Source organism: Podarcis erhardii (assembly GCF_964252035.2).
Source record: "Podarcis erhardii genome assembly, chromosome: 4".
NCBI lineage: Eukaryota > Metazoa > Chordata > Lepidosauria > Squamata > Lacertidae > Podarcis > Podarcis erhardii.
Window position 1 is genome coordinate 42,683,265 of NC_138508.1, and position 20,621 is coordinate 42,703,885.

The window sequence follows — 20,621 nt, forward strand, 5'->3', positions numbered from 1 at the left end:
TATGGTCTTTAAGGTGCTACTGGAAGGAATTTGTTTTGTTTTGACTATGGCAGACCAACATGGCTACCTATCTGTAACTGGAACCATACCCATAGTCGCCTTTGACTGGACTTAACCGTCCGGGGTCCTTTACCTTTACCTTAGTCTTAAAAATGAAGGTGAGGCAGTATGCAGACAGTGAATAGGTGTCTTTCCAGAACTTGACACTATGCTAAATTGTTGCAAGTAGGTAACTTCTGAGATAAAGTACTTCTGAGATAATGAAACATAACCTGCCTAATCGTGGATGCAGATCTGATATTCTTGCAAACAAGTCAAAGATCAAATAGAAGACGGGTTGTTTTTAAAAAATAATAATAGCAGAAATGATAAAAGTTTACAGATTTTTTGAAGTATTGTCAATTATTGTGAGATTAATCCGAAAACCAAATGAATGCTGTATCCTGAATTAAGATTTGTTTCACTCAAATGTCACCTAAATCATCTGCAACAGGAGGTACTGTGGGTGCATCAGGTGATCTTGGAGGAAGCTGATTTTCTAGATCCATTACAGACAGGGTTTAGGCGCAGCTTTGGCACAGAAACTGTTTCAGTTACCCTGTATAATGACACCTGTCAGGAGAGAAATGCATCCCTGTTAACTCTTCTTAACCTCTCAGTGGTTTTAGGTACCATCAGCCATAGTATCCTCCTGGATCGTCTGTCCGAGTTAGTGAGTGGGTAGCACTGCTTTGCAGTGGTTCTGGTCCTACATGGATGGTTGATTCCAGATGAGGATGCTTAGAGAGTGTTCTTCAACCCTTTGGAGCTTTCAGTGTGGGGTTCCTCAGGCTTCCATTTTTATCCCCCATGCTGTTTAACATGCTGGGTGGAGTCATCTGGAGCTTTGGACTATGCTGTCAGCAATATGTTGATGACACACAGCTCTAATTGCAGGTGTCGCAGTGGATGTGCTGGACTGATGTCTTGCCTCGGTAATAGACTGGATGAAAGCCAATAAACCGAAACTCAATCCAATAAGACCAAGGCACTGTTAGTGGGCAGTTCCTTAGACCGGATGGATGGGAGATGGCTTTCTTTTGATGGGGGGTATATTCTCTCTGAGAGGGCAGGTACGCAGCTTGGGGGTACTTCAGCATCCATTGTTGTTGCTTGAGGCTCAGGTGGCCTCAGTGGCATGGAGTGCCTTCCATCAGCTTTGGGTGGTGGCCCAGCTGTGCCCCTATCTGGACAAGGATAGCATGACTTCTGTCGCCTATGCACTGTTAACCTCTAGGTTATATTCCTGCAACACAATATATTTGGGGCTGCTTCTGAAGATGGTTTGGAAATTTCAGTGGGTGCAGAATTCAGGGGACAGGTTAGTCACTGGGGCAAGAGAGTTTGAGCATATTACATTGATCCTGGCCTGACTGCACTGGTTGCCAATTAGTTTCCAGGCCCAATTCAAAGTGCTGGCTTTGACCTGTAAAATCTTAAATGACAAAGGTATGCAATATGTCAAGGACCACCTCTCCCCATATGAACTGACCATCATTTGAGGCCCTTCTTCGTGAGCTGCCAGGAGAACAGGCCTTTTCTGTGGTGTCTCCCCATTTGTGGAATGCTCTCCCCAGGGAGGCTCGTCTGGCATCTTCATTACATATCTTTAGGCAATAGGCAAAAACTTTATTTATGGTTTTTGAACTGTGGTGGGGGATATTGTTTTTGTTTGCTACTATGTTATTTATTTTTGTGGTTTTTTAAAAATATTGTAAACTACTCTGATCGTCGGATGAAGGGCAATGTAGATAATTAATAAATAGAATAAATAAACAAAATTTGATAAAATTATTTTTTCAGACTCTTAAGTTCACCCATGCCCATTTAGGCAACCACCGCATAGTGTTAAATTGAAACTCTAACTTCTTATTAAGGCTCAATTAGGACTTCACCCAAGCATGAAGATTAAATTCTCAGTATATAATTATTCTGCATGCCTACCTTTCCTTGCTGCTTCTGTTCCTCATGTATTGTCACTACATTCTGCTAAGTAGCCACTAAGGGCTGTGTCACTTGGGCTGTGGCCTTGTGCATGCAGTACTTTCCTGAGAGTAGCCCCATTGAACACAGTGGGAATTATGCTATTAGGTTTGCATATTGTCCTGAGATTCTTTGTGTGTTTGCCTCTAACAGACTATGATGCCCACTCCTCAGCTTTTTTTAACATGAAATGCACTGCTGAATGTTAGATTGCAGCATTAATCCCTTGCTTGCTGTATATGTTTGTCCATCCTTTGCTTGTAGCTTATGTCTGTGCCTCCTTTGCTCTTCTCAGATTATATGCTGACCGTAGAGGCTGTGAAACTGAAGCCGTTCTTCATGGCAGGGCACACCTTTGAAATGACATGCAAGGTGTCTTCCCAGAACATCAAGACTCCTCGTTACTCAGTCCTCATTACAGCCGAAAAGCATCTGAATGATCGGACAACTCCTAATGGGACCACTCGCATAATTTCTCTCAATCAAGATTCAGTGGTCAGACGGGAAGATTGGACAGACCAGGAACGGGTGGATGGTGTGGTCTTGGAAAAGGTTCAGGAGAACGAGTTCCGCTACAGGATGTACCAGACACAGATTTCTGATGCTGGGCTGTATCGCTGTGTGGTGACTGCATGGTCACCAGGGGGTGGAGGCATGTGGCGAGAGGCAGTCAATGGTTTATCCAACCCGATCCAGATAGACTTCCAGACCTCAGGTCAGTGCAAAGCTCAAAATGGTAATCGGTGAGAGAACATGACAATAGTGCCTGTCGTAGAGATTCATTCAGAAAAGCTGTGGTCCGTGGATCAGAATTTCCCCTTTATATTGCTGTGTTAAATGCATTTAAGAAATTCATGAAGTTCTGTTCCACAAAGAAATCCTACAGTGATGGTATTGTCAAATAATATTTATGTAGTCTTTATAGCTGGTTGAAATCCTGGAAATTGGGATGGAAATGCCATGCTTAGGAACACATCTTTTACTTCTCTCCATATGAATTTGATAAAAGTTACTGGGGCATCCAAGTATTGATCTGTATGTCTGCCAGTTGCCCATTGAGCCTTTAAAGATGGTCACTTGAAGTCTTAAATTTCTTTGAAGTCAGATGTGCTTGAATGGAGAATCCTCTTTGGAGTAGTCATAGAAGATATCAGACAGCCTTCTCTAGCTTGGTACCCTTCAGGTGTTTCTGCACCACAACTTCCATGATTTCTGACCATTGCCCCTGTTAGGAGTTCCCAACACTATCTGGAGGGAACAGAAGTAGCTGTGCATTCAACTATTTCATAAGGTCATTCAGAAGCAAGTAGCTATGGACTTCCAGTACTTGCCATTATACTTCTCTTGGCATCCCTGCTTCTTAACTTGGTTTGTCCCAAACTCTGGAATTGATCATTCATTTAACACCTCTGAACACCAGTGTAAATGGAAGTTGTTCTAAAGTTATGGCATCTGACTGCTTCCATAACTACTGGACCAATAAACAAATCATAAAGTTACAGTACTCCCTCCCTGGAAAGAAAGGCTTAACAAAGTTTGGCTGTAACGGAAAAAATAACACCTAAGAGCGAGAATTGTAGGTGAATATAGAAATAAATTTGGAGGAAACTGATTGCCCAGTACAGTATTACAACATTGACAAGGAAATAATTACCTCCCGCAAAAGCAAATTCAATCAGGTTTGAATTTTTTTATAGAAGAAATCTTGTAATTTTGCGTTAATTTGTGTTTACTTGCAAAGTATTGTGATATTAAGTAATATTTTTGGAGCAGAGTTTTGTTGATTATTGATAATCATCAAATGATTAAATAAATAACAAAAACGGGAAGAAAATAAATCTGCTTTTGGGCCCATTGCCTACTGGTTGGCACATGTACACCTACATAGTGCACTCTGTGCAGCTGAGAGAGTCAGAGCATTGCTAGTCAGGACACATGCCGCTTCTTTGTAGTGCCTCACTTGCCAGCTAGAGAGTCAGTGTTGTGTGAAAAGGGGATAATATTGACAATTTTTTTCTGAGGGGAAAAACAACCATTATGCAGTGTTGAGATCAAGCTGTGTGTTTGTGAAGAGATTTGTTCATCATACCTTCAATGAACTGTTTCTGCTGGGTGGGTTATGTTTCATAAGGTACTGGGAAAGGAGAAAAGGCTACAGCTTCCCAAGCAATAGCAAAATTTCAAACATAACTATAACTTCCTTGCAGCAGACTTCTAGAAAGCAGCCTGCAGATCTGGGACTGTTAGGTACCAGTAGTGATGCATCCTCCCAGCACCAGTGGAGAGGTGCCACTGCTGCCACCACCCCAGGAACCACCAACAATTGTCGGTAGCTGTGGCTTAAATCAGGATTGCAGAAATGAATGTTGTGTTACAGCTTATTCCTTCCTTTGCTACCGTGGCTGGTGTGCTAGCTCCTTTCTGAAGTGTGAAAGCACATGGGTGGCCACACGGTGGGGTGGCACTCAACAGTGCACCAGAGTTTGCTGCAGTAGACACCAAAAGTGTGAGCAAGAAGTATGAGCCAAAGGAGCCATACCCAACGGTAGCTCTTCAGTGTATGAAAATGCTCAGTCATTTCTCTTCACGCTACACAAAGCTCCAATAGTATGGCAGTGTTTGGTGGGTGAAAACAAAATGTGTGAAGTGGCTCTAACATGTTGCCCATGCTTTATTTTAAAACAAGACCTTCAATCTGAACCATGCCCAAGTCAGGCAATACCCTGTGTAACCTTAGAAGCTAATAAAGGGTGTAGGGACTACGGTTAAAGGAAATCTCAAAGATTTCCACATAAAAGCTTTTAGTGGTTGTTGCAATAGATGTCTGTGTTCTTATTGATTTTTTTGCGTGAAGCTGGGAGGACTTATTTGGATCGAAAGACTTTTCAACCACTGGTTTGGCTTACTGCCAGAGCTGTTTGGAGCATCACTTTTGTCTGAATGGTTTCATGTTTCAAGAAAAGCTCTTCAGGATGTGAATGTGCAATTTAGCTGAACTGTAGGAGGTCTCTCTGTCTCTTTTCCCCTGTGTAAATTGGTGTCTGCACTCCAACCCAAGTTATTTATTTATTTTTACCCTAGGAGCCCTGACACGCAGATGTGCTTTAGAAAGGTTTCCATGAACTCTCATAGAAGAATGTGTATCAGATTCTTTCCAGTGGAGAAGCAATGTTAGTTGCAGAAAAACCAAGGGAGTCTTGAGGATTTTAAAGGCCAAACAGATTTATTATGATATTGGTTGCATCTGATGAAGTGGATTTTAGTCCCTGAAAGGTTATGCCCTAGTCCATTTGTTAGTCTTCTAGTTGCCACAAAGCTTCCTTGTTTATCCCGGAGGTAGTAGAATTGCCAGCTTGAGACGGAAAGTTTCCCTACGACTCTCACTCACTGATCATTACAAAATAAAAAAATTCCTTCCAGTAGCACCTTAAAGACCAACTGAGTTAGTTCTAGGTATGAGCTTTCGTGTGCATGCACACTTCTTCAGATACACAGTGTGTGTATCTGAAGAAGTGTGCATGCACACGAAAGCTCATACCTAGAACTAACTCAGTTGGTCTTTAAGGTGCTACTGGAAGGAATTTTTTTATTTTGTTTTGACCATGGCAGACCAACACGGCTACCTATCTGTCACTGATCATTGTTTCGCTGCGGTGCAATGAATACACGTCTTTTTAAAACACTTGTCTGAAGCAAGGACATCTTCTAACCTGGAGCTCATAAATCAGGACACACAAGATCTCTAATCTATATTCTCCTTCATTCGGTATCAATAGAAGGTTGTTCCCAACTGTGCAACAAAAACCTCTGTTCAATTTACTGTATTAAGACTCTTAAAACAGGAACTATCACTAATTTGCTCAAGGCTATTTCACAGTCTAAGAGTTCTCATTGCTAGCAAATGATCCTTTATTTTCACCAGCCGAAAATTTTCCAGTTTCTATTCACCCAATTGACGTAGTCTTTTAGGTACTCTTGAGTTTCCTTTTCTATCTCATACTTACAATCCTGACTCACGCAACTTGGTAAGTCAAACAGTAACTTACTGGGACTGTGTGGCGTTGCGGCTGCTTTGTTCTTCCCTAGTCGTTTTTATTCTCTCACCACTCTAAACCAAGGTTTGGATTAGTGTGTTCTCCAAACACATGGGCTCATGGTTCAGCTCTTTCCTCACTAATCATGAGCTGCAGTCATAACCCTATTCTACTTCCCATTCAGCTAATTATATACACACCTCACCTCAAATTGTGTTAAAGGCAAGAGGCACCAAAATCTGTTCAAGGCTTGGCATGATGCAGGCACCCCATTTTGTCTGCAAGATCTTGGAAACCACAGGTAAGCAGGTCTGAGCTTGGAGGAAGGTCAGAGTACAAATTTAACTGTTAATCTGATCCTTCTTTAACATACGGTGCTGCAATTCCTGGAGCTCGTAATGATGTGAGCCAGTGTGGTGGTTTTGGGCACATTTGTACTTTTCTTTTCCCTTTCAGCATATCCTTCTGCTAAGCAGAACGAGGAATTACTTTCAGGTTGGTAGCAAGATCTCTCATTTATTATAATGGATCCATTGTTGTTTTTGGAACATCATGTTGGTCTTAGGACATTCCAGGGTATTCTTGGGCTCTTGTCAACAAGGCTGCCAATTATCTAATGGATAGGGTTGGCTTGGGTTTTTTGTTGTTGTTGTTGTTGTTGTTTTTGCTTTTGAGAGGCTCCCATCTCCTGAAGCACATGTCCTAACTGTTCAGCTGCTCAGCACTACTTTTCTGGGCTTTAGATGTATGAGAGCTGTATGGTTGCAAACTGCGAAATGAAACCTTTTGCAGGCATGGCTGCATAACCTGGCCAGTGAACTCTTGAGTTCCCTGAAGGCAAGAGATAGCACAAGGCAACACTTCAGCACCAGAGGCATAACGAAAATACATGAGGGCAAAACCTCAGATGCATCTTGTCTAACTTGCTTTATATCTTTTAATAAAAGAGGTTGGCTTTTCAGTAACAAAGTAGTATGTGCTCTTTCAGGGCTCTAGGTATGTGATATCACATTTATTCTGTCCCCTAGCAAGAGAAGAAGAACATGTTCAATACTAGGGTTGAGAGAACTGCACACATAGGTCCTATCCTGAAATGTTGTTCGGGACTTGGATGCCCAGTTTCCGTGCTTGGTGGTGCTATTCCATACGCTAGCTGTTAACTATTTTTAGCTTAATATCCCGGGCAGTGAGCAATCCAGCCTCCTTGTGCTTTGCTTATGGAGCCCTGCACAGCTTCCTAAATTGTGCCTAGACCCTTCTGCAAATTTGTGCTTCATCCCAACCAGGACCCATGTGTTCAGCAGTCCCTATACTTGCCTGCCTACAGCCCAGCACTAATATTCAGCATGCAGCCAATTAGAACTGTGTGTGAGCACACTGTCGGTGTTTACTCTCTGGGGCATGTACCTGGGACTCGCTTGTACAGCATACAAAATGAGACCATCAAAGTATTTATTTAAACGTATATCCCACCTTCCAGTTCCACTACAGAATTCTCGGGACAACTCTGGCTAAATGAAGCCACTATGAGCCAGTCATGAATTTGAGGCCGCCTTTTCCCTTACAGCCGGTACGAGTCACTGCAGTCCGTGGGGCTTGCAATGGAAGGGGAGAGGCTATTTATGCCCTTCCTTGACCCCACTGTATTGTAAGAAAGGGCAGCTGTGTCCCTCACTATTCAGTAATTCACAAGCACTGTTAACCTTTACAATTCCCAGGTAGGATGAATCATGGTAGGCCAAAGTAGTTTCTTCCAGAGAGACAGTATACTGTACTTCTCAGCCAAATCCCTCTCAATTTATCAGGAACAAGAGGGCTGGCATCCAAAACAACAACAACAACCCAAAACACCAAATAAACCCCACCCCATTTATTAATTATTATTTTCACAACAATTCCTTTTGGAACTGTGTTTGTTAAAGCGCCCTCCCCTCTTTCACCTTTTCTGTGAGAGAAGACTATAATAATCGGCACTTTTCACTTAAATAATCATAGTAAGGCAGCTAAGGGGAAACTTGATGTAGATTTAGTTTATGGAGAAAGGGGGTGGAGGTTTGCAAAATTATGAATGGCACGAGGAAAGTAGTTAGAGAGAAATATTGTTATTCTTTTCCTACTCTCTAGAACTTGGGTTCATCCAAAGAAGCGGACTGGCTAGAAATTGAGGACAGCTAAAATTAAGGACAATTTCACACAGTGCTTAGTGAACTCAAGGAGTTTGCTGCTGTAAGTTGTGATGGCCATTAGCTTAGGTGGCTTTAGAAGGGAACTGGATAATCTCATGAAGGAGAATGCTGTGAGTGGCTGCTATGTAACTCTGTGCTCAAAGCAGTGGACTTCTTGAGTCCCAGTTCCTGTGAAGAAGGGGGGGGGGCTCTTGCCTTCATCTCCTGCTAGCTGACTTTGCACTGGCATCTGATTGGCCACTGTCAGGACATTGGACTAATGGACCTTTTTGGTCTGATCCAGCAGGGCTATTTTTATGTTCACACAACACAATCCTACTTAGCCTTTTCCTTCTTTTTGAGGCAAAGCAAAAAGAGAGACTGTCGGCCTCCCTCCCCTGCACAGGCCCAGGATAGGGCTTTAATAATTCTGGTACGGCTTCTTGTCAATTGGTGGCTGGAGATACAAGCCGCAGCTAAAACACACAACGTTTTGTTTTTGTAATATCTTCTGCTGTGTGGTTAGTGCTAGTCGAAGAATGTACACAGAAAAAACAGTTATGACTAGAATTATGTGAGAGAAGGGCCTGTTAAATGACAAGATGATAGCAGCTTCACAATAATAATGCAAGGTCTGAGGCCAGGGTAGATGTGAGTAATATTTTGGAATAGGAAGGGCTTGTGGATGACATCAGTTTTTCCTATATCTCATACTATGGGCATGCTGTTATATGGTCTGTGTTCAATGTAGCATTGAAAGTCGCATTCTTATGAACCTAGGATGGCCAGACAGCAACTGCATGCTGCTACTGTCTGTTGGATCAAGTTTTCTGTGTCTCTTTCTGTCCCAGTGGAGGATATATTGTAATATAATTTGCTTCTTTGGCACTATGTTTCTGTGAAGGTCACAGTTGTTTCACTGGGATCCTTAATGCATATTTAGTTGCATTAGAATGTGATCAACACAGCAGTTATGTGTATATTCCTTCTTCCCACCCCATCCCCTTTTTCAGGGTGGATTGCTGTAAATCTAGGCAATTTTAAAAGGGAGGGGGAATCCAATTTAAATCAGGTTTCTCACTGAAATGTCATACTTCATCTCAGTAGGGGTGTGGGTGGCGCTGTGGTCTAAACCACTGAGCCTCTTGGGCTTGCCAATTGGAAGGTTGGCAGTTCGAATCCATGCGATGTGGTGAGCTCCTGATGCTCATCCCAGCTTCTGCCAACCTACCAGTTTGAAAGCATATCCATGCAAGTAGATAAATAGGTACCACTGTGGCAGGAAGGTAAACGGCATTTCTGGCACTCATCACAGTGTTCTGTTGTGCCAGAAGCAGTTTACTCATGCTATCCACATGACCTGGAAAACTGTCTGTGGACAAACGCCAGCTCCCTTGGCCTGAAAAGCAAGATGAGTGCCGTAACCCCATAGTCGTCTTTGACTGAACTTAACTCTCCAAGGGTCCTTTACATTTTCTTACCTTTTTATCCTACCTCAAATAATGGTGCATGACAGACTAGATAGTCTAACATTTGTTTCAGCAGAACTCCGCCCCCCACCTTTGGGGCAAATCATATTTCCTAAACCCAATGCAAGAGCTGAGAATGTCTCCATAGCAATCTTTTTAGAGTTGTCAACACTTCTGATTGAAAAATTGTTCCCATTTTCATATTACTACATTGTTCATTTTTTAAAAAAAACCCTCCTTTGTAAATTCAGTGCCATTTAAAAGTAAAACAAACATCATTGAATCATAATATTTAATAAAATGACAAGCAACAGAGAATTAAAGTGCATTTATCAAATGTGTGTCTGCAAACATACATACATCCTGATTATTAACACTTTTTGATAATAAGTAGCACAGAGAAGCCTTTTAATGCTACACCTGGGTAGTACCTACACTAGAACAAGTTAAAATGTCGGAAAATATTTTTATTAGTATTTATTGAATTTGCATACCATCCTACAGCTGAAGATCCCAGAGTGGTTCACAACAAAACACACACACACGAATATAGTTCTAATAAGAATATAGTTCTCTAGAATACTTCATCACAGCAGTTTGTTTTCATCCTAATAAAATAATGCAGCTTCCCCAGTGATGATAACATGAGTGAAAACTAAAAGATCTTCTTTGAAGGTTACTAATTATCAATATTATCTCCTGTTTTACATGATGGTATATTCCTTAAGGTAAAACCTGCACAATATCTAAGTCTTTCACAGGGATTGTGGCTCATGGGCCTGTTGATTCGTATGATGCCCAATTGTTAGGGTTCTCTTTTGGGAACTTGGATGAGGAACTTGGATGAGGAGAAGAGGTCAATAACTAACACCTGTTAAACCAATTGGGTTGTATGGTAGTTCTTGGGTTATGGTTGCCAGTGTTGTCTTGGAAAGCTCTGCTGCTATCACTAACGTGCTGCCGGTACTGGGAACAACCTGAGACCAGGAACTGGCTTTCCAGGGTTGCCAGACAGAAATATGCCACCTCTGAAAATGGCAACTCTGTCCTTTCTGTAGCAAGCCAGCAGGGTTCTGGATATGGCAGTGGCTCTCCTACGAATCTCCCCTACTGAGTGAGGTGGGATTGCTCTAGCCATGTTCCTTCTGCTTTCTGCAGTCTTCACAAAATTGTGCCTGCTTATTCATAGACCATTCTAAATGACACTGAATATATGGAATGCCTTCCATCATTTTTTAACGATTGGCAGTAATTTCTAGGGAAGAGCTGTCATCAGGGACATAAATTTGGTTTTCCTCTTATAGGCTGATAAGGCACTAGAAAATGCAGTAATTCCCTCTTAACTTGATACAGGATTAATTTAATGCAACTATTTTTGTCTGAAGTGGAAAGTATGTAGAACAGATTTTTTTTTATGGCACTCTTCCTATGTAGGAATTGCTTTATCTGTAGAAAAATTCAGCAGCGAGGAAGAAAATGTGCCCATCTTATATTTATATTTGCAAATCATTGGAATGGTCTTGATTATGTGGGTTCACTACATTCTCTGTGTTATTGTAGTACTCATATGTAAATATTTATTTATTTAAAAAATATTTTTGCTATTGTTGGGCATCCTTCTTATCTAATAATTAGGGCAAGAGATAAATTCAGTCTCATGCTGTACGATACAAAAATGTAATTTAGAAGAGAAATTTGGTACCATGTTAATTTTGAAGTAATAATTGAGGTAGTAACTGCTTCTAACAGTTGAATTTGGTCACAGTAAAATGTGTCTGTAAGAGTGGTTGTATATCAGGTTTTCCTTTTCAAAAAAGTTATCTTAATAAAAATAAATTCTCTTTGCAATACAGAGGTTTGACTTCTATGGCTGATTCAGCATAGACCAAGAAAAAAATAACATGGTTTGCAAGCTGCTAACATCCTTAACAGAAACTTGCTTTGCTGTTGAATGTGTCCCTTGAGAATACTGGCCTAGCCTGAGTGTAAGAGAAACAGCAAATATTGGAGTACTGGTTCACTTTGAAAGAGCAGAAATCTCAACAAAGACTAAGGCCATGTTGCAGGAACATATATCTTTTCTCCATCTTTCTTTTTTAGCCAGCCAGGAGCAACCCTGGAGGCTGTGATCTTCAACACCATGGGAGCGGGATATTTCTTAATCTTTTTGTTGATCTTCATAAGATTCTGTTGGAGCCTTTTTGGCCAAAGACTGGAGTAAAAATGCTTTAAATAAACAGAGATATTAACTTTTTTCTTTTTTTTCTTTTTTGCTCAGCATCTCTCTTCTCCCTCTCTCATAACTGCTTTCTGCTCGTGGAGGTTAAGGGTAGGCTTTAATAGGTATAAGGTCCAAGATGGAGAATAAGACTTCATGGTCATTCCTCCTGAGCTCCCCTAGTTAGTCTCATATTCTGGGCAATGGTCTTTGGTTGTTGCTGCCTTGGCTGGCATGCTGTTTCATTAGGTCAGCTTCCCACAGCACATTACAAACAGTTCCGTTGGGCAAGTAAGCAGAGTGGCCGGCAGGCGAGGCAGACTTGTATGTGCTGTCGGAACCGTGGGATGGAAAGCCAGCTGGCTTGGCCACAACCGGAGCGTCTCCCTTCTCAGCCTTGCCACTGCGGAGATCCATCAGTGTCTCCCTTCTCAGCCTTGCCACTGCAGAGATGCATCAGTCATCCTCCTCTGATGTGCGTTTGCGACTCAAGCTTCTGTGCATGCAAGAACACACATAACTCAGCAAAGTAAACACACAACAGATCAGGCTTGAGGCGTGGATACTATACTAAACTACGCATTTATTACACATAAATCAGTACAAAGAAAAACACGGCCTCTCTCCTTGTCGTTCTTCTTGGAGAGAGAGAAAACAAAAGCAGTACAGAACGGATGTTCCGCTCACAGGACTCCAGCAATCTGTGCCGGAATGTAAACAGACATGTGACATGTAACAATCCCACATATCTGCAGCAAGGGTGGAATGGAATTCCCAACATGTGCATTGTTCTACTCACATGGTGCACACTGGCACCACCAGTTTCAGTGGGGAGAGAGCAGGTGCCGCAGAGCAGGGAGTGAGCTGCAGCAAGGTATTTCGAGCGCAGAACTGTGTGTGTGTCTTTCACAGCCTGGCCCCTGCAGTGGAGTATGCCATCCTATTGCCAGTCCTGTATGTATAAAGAGGAAGGGTGTTCTTGCCCTTTGTTTTAGGCAGCAAAATTAGGGTGGACTTAGCACGTGTAAAACTTTCTGTGGCTTGAGTACGGGCAACCTGAAAGATAATGAATTTGCCTGGGTGCTAAGGTCTTCGGATGAGCGCGAGCACATTCGCTTGCTCCCATATTCTGGCATTCCCTCTGAAGAGAGGTTAGATTGGCTTCCTCTTTGTTAACCTTCCACCGGCAGGCTAAGAGCTTCATATTCAGACAGGCCTTTGAAGATTAAAGTGCAGACGATGCTGCACTGGAATGCTGTCAGGAATATGTTCTGCTGCATTTCAATTACTGTTTTTAACTAGTTTGCTTTTGTTACTTTGTATTTTATAATGTTTTAAATATTTTAAGCTGCCCCGAATCCCAATTTGGGAGAAAGGCAGAATATAAATACATCAAATAATCATAATAATGTAGCAAAAATTATGTCCCTGGTACCATCAAAATATGCACGGAATATCATTGGATTCATAGTGCTTTTTAAAATCCTAGTTTTAATGGTGCCAAGCTCGAAAGCAAGTATAGCTAACAGGTAGTCCTAAGAGCTCTCCTTGTGCTCTCATAAACGTCAGCACTGACAACAGAATGTATGAAGTACTGTTGAATTTTCATTGAATCATAGAATTAGAAGGGAACATGAGGATCATCTAGTCCAACCCCCTGCAATGCAGGGATCTTTCACCCAACGTGGGGCTCGAACCCACTACCCTGAGATTAAGTCTCATAGTCTACCGACTGGTGCAAAAGCTAATTCTGATGGTGTTGAGCACATAAAATGTTCTCGGGCTGAACACTTCTTGTTTTGCTTCAGTTTTCCTAAGTACATTTTAGAGACCTGAATCTTTGACCAGATGCAGTTTATCAATATATGTTTATACTAGGTAAGGCTTTCTGTTTGTGTAATATATGAGGTCACACATGAGAAATATGTGTTTTTCTTCATAGGTCCTGTTTTCAATGTCTCTGTGGAATCGCATAAAACAACAGTTTATCGAGGAGAGCTGGTGAAATTAGATTGCATCATCTCCATTGCAGGGACAGTACTCAGTCCAGGTATGATTTGAACCTCTTGAATGATAATGGCTTTTCCTTTTTCCCTGTTTATTTTTGAATATGCTCACAATTTAGGATGTGTTATGCCTGTAAGTAGAAGTTGGAATTAAATGATCCATTTCCACAATACCATGGGAAGTCTTGAAGATTGGACCCCTTTCTAATTTACATAATTTGCTAGCTTCACCCTTTATCAAACTTCTTATAATCTGAGTTGGATTATAATTATCAGGTGCTTCTGTAACCTGCAGCTGTGCTTGGGTGAGTTTCACTTTCTTAGTCATACCAGGGAGCTCTGGGTCTGAATTTTCCATGAAAGCATAGATGGAGTTGATGCAGCCCTAGAACTTGTGGAATTGAAGAAAGAGATCCACACCTGCCACAATCCTACACTTCATTATCCACTGTTAACTCACACCCTTTCTGTACGCTATGAGATGCCAGTTGTTTGCCCAGCTGTCAAGACAGAATAAAAACTGTGGACAGAAGTTTTATCGTGCAGAACTGGAGACAGTTCCCAGAGGACAGATGATTTTTGGAGCTATCTTTCAGCCAATTTGAAGTGGCTGCCCATCTAATTTTGAACATGGTTGCTTATTAATTAATAGTTGCTGCCACATTGGCTAGTTTAGCAGTGAACTAAGACTTTCTTTCATTATCTGAGTACTGTCTCAGTTGAGAATGGAACCCTGTGATGAATTGCAGGTCTTCAATAGCTAATCTCAGCAAAACAGTACATCTGAAAGTGTCCACATAGTAAGGAATCCTAGTCCTTCGTGAGATAATATAAAATTTTACTTTTGTACTCAAAATCCTGCTGCTGTTTTGCTTTTTTTTTTCCTGTGGAAGAGTTACATGTTTAATCATCACTGTATACCTCTTGAAAACACACTACATCCAGCACATTTCTGAATATGCTTATTTGACTGAGCAGCCTGGTCGTTGTGGGTGTTCGGCACACAAATCTGGGCTTAGCTATTTTCAGTTAAGCTTTGCAGCTCACCTATACAAATGTAATTCTGATGGGTGTTTATACTTTTTATGCAGTATGTTGAGGACACATCTAGGGCAAACAATTCATTTTTCCTTAATCCTTAGTATTTGTGTTGATGTGTTCAAAGTGCTTACAGGAAGTATTTCAAAAAACCTTGCTGAACTAAGAAGCCAAATGCCCTTTTGTCTGTCAGCCTGTTCCTTTCCTTAAAACTTTTTTTTAAAAAATCAATTTGTTCAGTAACTATAAGTGTTGGACCTTTGATTTGTTAACACAATACCATAAGTTACTTAATGTCCAGTGAATGGTACTGCCAAAAGTACTCCATTTAACTACTGGTCCAGACAATAAAAGGCAAAAACCTACAATCTTAACAGGCAACTTTATACCCTTATTGCTAATCACTCCCACAATAAGGAAGGGTGAATTGGACTATTTCTGGTCCATATCACTTTTGCATGTGTTTACCCATAAGTCCAGTACATCCTTCTTCCTCGTTAATAATGAAGAATTGTGTTTGTATACATATTTCTAAATGCCTTCTCTCAAAACATACTTTGAATTTTTTATGACCCGAGAACTACAGATCCAGTCAGTTTGTATCAGAATTCACAAACGTCAAATTCTTCAAGTATTCCTACCAAACTATTCGTGCAATATGCACTTGGCACAGTGCTGCGTTATAGAAATATACCACAAATGTGTCTACTGTTATAAATCTTCTTCAGCCTTCTGGTTTAAGGTTCCCTGAAGGAACCAGGAGTACAGCTGCCATGTTTGGAGCTGTTTCTATCCAGGCCAAAGGAAAGTGGTTCCTTTCCTTGTCTGTTTGTGTCTCTCATGTCCCATCCCCCCACTCCCTCTGGATTGGTTCTGTCACTAGTCTGTGTGATCACCAACCCCATTCAGTTACATCGGAGTATAGAGAGTTAACAGGTACGGATAGTTTGGCTGTGCTGGATGGAGCCTCACCTGTATTTTCCACCATTCAGCAGTACATACTTCCTGCTGTTACTTCACAACAAAAGTTGGATTACTAGAGCCATAACTCTACAGATATTTCATTAGCACTTGGTTTCTGATAAACAGAATCATTCCTATTTTCATTTTTGCTGTAGTAGACTTAAAGTCCTTGGTAGAGAAGATACACCCTGAAAGCAGGAGTGAGTCACCTGTGGCTGTTGTGATGTTGTTGGACTCCAGCTCTCCTCACCCTCAGCCGGCATAGCCTATGATCGGGGGGGGGGGGGGGATGGAAGTTGTAGTCAAACAACAGCTGGAGGGCCACAGGTTTTTAGGTTAGCTTTTCCATAGGTCCGTGTGCAGAGTTCATATTTTGTGGACAAGCATTTGAATAAAAGACTTTAATATGCTGCAACTACAACTTGTAAACACTACTGTGGGAATTACAAAATCAAGGAAAAGTCTCTGTGTCCTTGCTTTCTTTTGTTAAATACAAATGGTCTTGGCACTGAGATTTGGCTAGGCTTAAGGAGCTCTATTCTTTCAAGCTGATGTACACAGTGCCAAGCAGATAGGCTGGGAATGGGACTCAGAATCGTGAAGGCTGGTTGACCAAGGGAATTGACTAAAGGTCAGAGAATTTAGACTTGCATGTAACTTGCATATAACTGTGTGCTTTATATGTCAATCCACTTCAAAGTTCCTCCAAGGAAGGAAGTGTCCTAGCACTGTAGTTTGCCCCATGTACACAGTTTTAAAGCTTAATTTGTCACAGCTCCAAATGCTATCTTTCTCTATCCGCAGAAATGCCACAAGAGCTTCTCCAAAGTGTGACAAATATTATTCACATCTTAGAATAGTAATTGCCTACAGCCATCTCTCTTTAAAGTCCATTAGTATAAAAATTAAATCCGACCAGGACTTCTGTTAGATTCCACTGCATCTTGCTTCTGACTGATGTTTTTATTCCTGCTTCTGCCACTGTTTCTGCTTTTATTGCTGCTTCTGCAATCCCCAGTATCGTCCAAACTCACAAAATATTCACCAGATTTACTGAAATATTGTCCACGTGTATTATAAATTTACAAAGGTTAATGTCAGGGCCGTGAGAGATGAAAGCAAAATGAAACTGTGGAAAAGATAGGTAGTAGCTTAAGACATGCTCCTCTTCCTAGGAGTTACGTCTCTTGGCGTGTTCTAGTGTAATTGGATCAAGTTAGTCAGAAATGTGAAGTCCAGGAATGAGATGGATAGATATTTGGGTAATGAATGGCTTTAGGGATTGAAAGTAAGGTATCTGGGACATTCGCATCCCTCTGGTCAGAGATTCTGATAACCCATCTGGATGAAGATAGATTGTTCCCATCTGTTGGACATCTTAATGTTGGGTCTTGGGCAGTTTCTCGGATTGGCTGTCCACATGACAAACTACAAATATGCAAGGTTTTTTTAATTGGCTTCCCTTCAGCTACAGCGGATGAATGGACTGCACAGATGATGCACGTTATCCAATAGAAATGATCCTATTAGGGTGCACAGCTTGTGAATAATGCTTGTTTCTGGTACCTTTTTATCTGCAACAGAAGGCAGGATAACATAATTTCCACAAGGGTAATCAATAAACAGCTTATGACAAATGGCAGTACCTAATAACAGCAAAAAATATCTTAATGTGGCAAAAACCAAGCTAGAGACTTCTAGAGTTCTCTAGGCTGCATTTTGTATTTCACGTGGGCAGGGTAACTTTCATGAGTTACAAGATATAGACTGGGAGTTTCCTTCTGGCTCCCGGTCTATGTCTTAATGCCTCTGTAATCTTTATGCTTTTGATGAAGCTTTGATTTGCATTCCCTACTGTTCCCCGCAGACAAAAGCGTAGTTTTGCAGTCAAATAAGCCCAGGATGTGCATAATTGCACCCCTCCTCCAATGAAACTTTTGTTGATTTTGGTTTTGTAATTTTGAGAACATTTTCATTACACTCTTCTAGAGTCTTGTACATCTTCCATGTTGATATTATTGTAACTTGATGCTGATAGACAATTTTCAACTTCTCTTCTTAGATTGTGGTGTGAGTGTAATGTTAAGATGATTTATTTTATTGCTAGCCACTTGAGTATTGCACAGAGGAACATGGGATATAAATTTAACAAAGATATAAAAATGTACACGTACTTAAGTCTCATGTGTAAAGCACCTTTCACAAGTCTAGTAAAAATGGATAAGCATCATGCTTCTTTTCAGATGAGGCAACTGCCTTCTTTTATCATGAACGTAATCAGTTGACATCCACTTCGTGCAAAGATTGTCATAATGAACTTTGGCTTTGAGGGTACAGCCCAAGCAATATTATAGCAGGCATAGTTATGGTAAATCTATTCTTTGTAGTATGTGATGGTTCTTACACTTGCTTCCCAGCTCTCAGAAGACTAGGACTAGAAGACAGTTGCAACGATTAAACTGCATCCTCAGCTACCAGTCTAATGAGGTTAAAAGTGCAGATCTGCTAATGGATTTAGTATAATCTTGCACATTGGAGGGAAGAATGCAGGATATACTGATGGACTCTGACTACCTGTCATCCAGTGTTAGAGGTGGAAGTCAGTGCAAAGACACTTGAGAGAGATTAGGCTGTTAGTGAAATTGGAGGCCTTTGTTCCTAATGGCACACCACCCAAAGTAGATATGTAGGTAGGTGATCTGAATTGGGGCAATGAATACAGGGAACAAACCTTGCAATGTCACAGAAACTTGTTTGTACTAGTGTCTGTAAGGCAACCTGCTTATACTTGCATTACCTCAGTTTTAGGGGAATACTGCTGTCTGATATTGTTTCATAACCCATGATTTGATGTCTTGTTTTGAAGGTTACAATAGCTTGCCCTTCCACCTTAAACAGGTTGGCTATTCCTATGAGCATTACTATACTTTCCTAAAGCCATGCTACGTTTTCCTCTTCTTTTCCCATGTCCTCATAAAGAACAGTTCGAGCATATCTTAAAACTACAGTAAATGATGCAAGAATGAACACATACTGGCCTGTAGTAAGCAAAACCAGAAATCTCAGATAGGAGCATGCACAGCAATCTGTCTCGTCATCACATATAAATTGGAGATTATGCTTTAAAACAGCCCTTTTATAACGGGAATATTAGGTTCAGTTTTTGAACTATGCAGTTTACCCAAATGGTGAGCAAAGAACTTTGCAGTAATTCAAGATAGAGAACAGAGACTGGAAAAAGAGGACTGTGGTGATGCCATCAAAACCAGTTTTAGATCATATTTATGTGATTTTGCAGTGAATATAGTGGAGTTAAATGCAGTGTAGCTGAAGATTAACAAAGGTTGAAGGGCTGTCTCATGCAGCCCCTCTGAATTCTTGCTTTCCCATCAGTCTGAAGCAGAATATCAATCTGAAGCAGAATAACTGCGTAGTATTGCCCCAAATGTACTGCTGCAAATGGAGCTCCTTATGCTAATAATCACATTAGCCCAGGGGTAGGCAAGCTAAGGTCCAGGGGCCAGTTGCAGCCCAATTGCCTTCTCAATCCGGCCCGTGGACGGTCCGGGAATCAGCGTGTTTTTACATAAGTAGAATGTGTTCTTTTATTTAAAATGCATCTCTGGGTTATTTGTGGGCATAGGAATTCATTCTTTTTTTTCCTTTCCAAAATATAGTCCAACCCCCACATGGTCTGAGGGATGGTGGACCAGCCCACGGCTGGAAAAGGTTGCTGACCCCTGCATTAGTCCTTTCTTCTGCTCCTGACAAGCTTAGAGTTGAGGCTATTGCTCAGAAGGACCCACAAATTGGAGACCATTCATTGTTGGATGCAATTAAGCCTTTTCAGTTTAGCAAACTTGACTCTGGGAAGGGCAAGAGGAAGCTCTGTACCTACCTGGGACTGTTGTGTTTAGTGATACCTACCCTTTACATTGGTTTTGTTTGTGTTTCCCAATTCAGATGACATGTCCTTCGATGTCTCCTGGTTTGCCATGCACTCGATCGCAATGGACAGAGACCCCGTTTTCCTCGCTTCATTAGATCGGAAAGGGATAGTCACCCAGGCTAAAAGAAATGGAAGCAGTGATGTCAGCTTGGAAAGAATCAGCCCCATGGAATTCCGTCTTAGGATTCATGGCTGTGAAGACCAGGACTTTGGCAACCACTACTGCTTAGTAACCCCCTGGGTACGGTCAACTGCAGGGATCTGGCAACAAGAGATGGAGGTCAAATCCAAGCCAATCCTTGTAACTGTGAAAATGGATGGTAAGAGTGCCTCCAATTTGTTTATATATAGCATTATCAGTTGTCATTGAGAACTAATCAACATACTTTTTCTTTTAGCATAGTGGCAAACAACAGAATGCTTTCTACCACTATTGGTTGTTATGACTGCCCATGAGGGTTTTCCCGTTCTTGCATCACTAAGTGATGATCCAGGGAAAATCAGACAAAACTGCTAGAACGCACTAACATGATAGCTTGCAATTTGATTTCTTGTAGTAGTAGTTGCTCTGTTTTCTATTTGTTTTATTTAACTAGTTTGTATAATTAGTCTGCAGAAATCTTCTGTTTTTCTGTTGAATGTGAGTTGTTTGAAGCAACATACATTTCACTCTACAGGCATATGCTCATTCCAAGCCACCATGTTATGCTGGCTTACAGTGTTGTTTCGATTACTGGCCTTCATGGTAATTGGTTGC

General features: G+C 41.2%; 2 protein-coding genes across 4 annotated transcripts in view; both read left to right on the plus strand.

Moving 5' to 3' along the window:
• Positions 1-20,621, plus strand: part of IGSF3 (immunoglobulin superfamily member 3) — a 494,096-nt gene that overhangs the window by 117,465 nt on the left and 356,010 nt on the right. The gene's annotated exons all lie outside the window — the stretch shown is intronic.
• PTGFRN (prostaglandin F2 receptor inhibitor) overlaps positions 1-20,621 on the plus strand; it is a 79,756-nt gene that overhangs the window by 55,727 nt on the left and 3,408 nt on the right. The window contains exons 6-8 of one of the 2 annotated variants that reach the window (XM_081858461.1): positions 2,318-2,737; positions 13,851-13,958; positions 19,879-20,184. In XM_081858461.1, coding sequence (XP_081714587.1) covers positions 2,318-2,737; positions 13,851-13,958; positions 19,879-20,184 — 834 coding nt within the window. The remainder of the gene's footprint in view (positions 1-2,317; positions 2,738-13,850; positions 13,959-19,878; positions 20,185-20,621) is intronic. The other variant, XM_081858462.1, reaches the window with a different exon arrangement.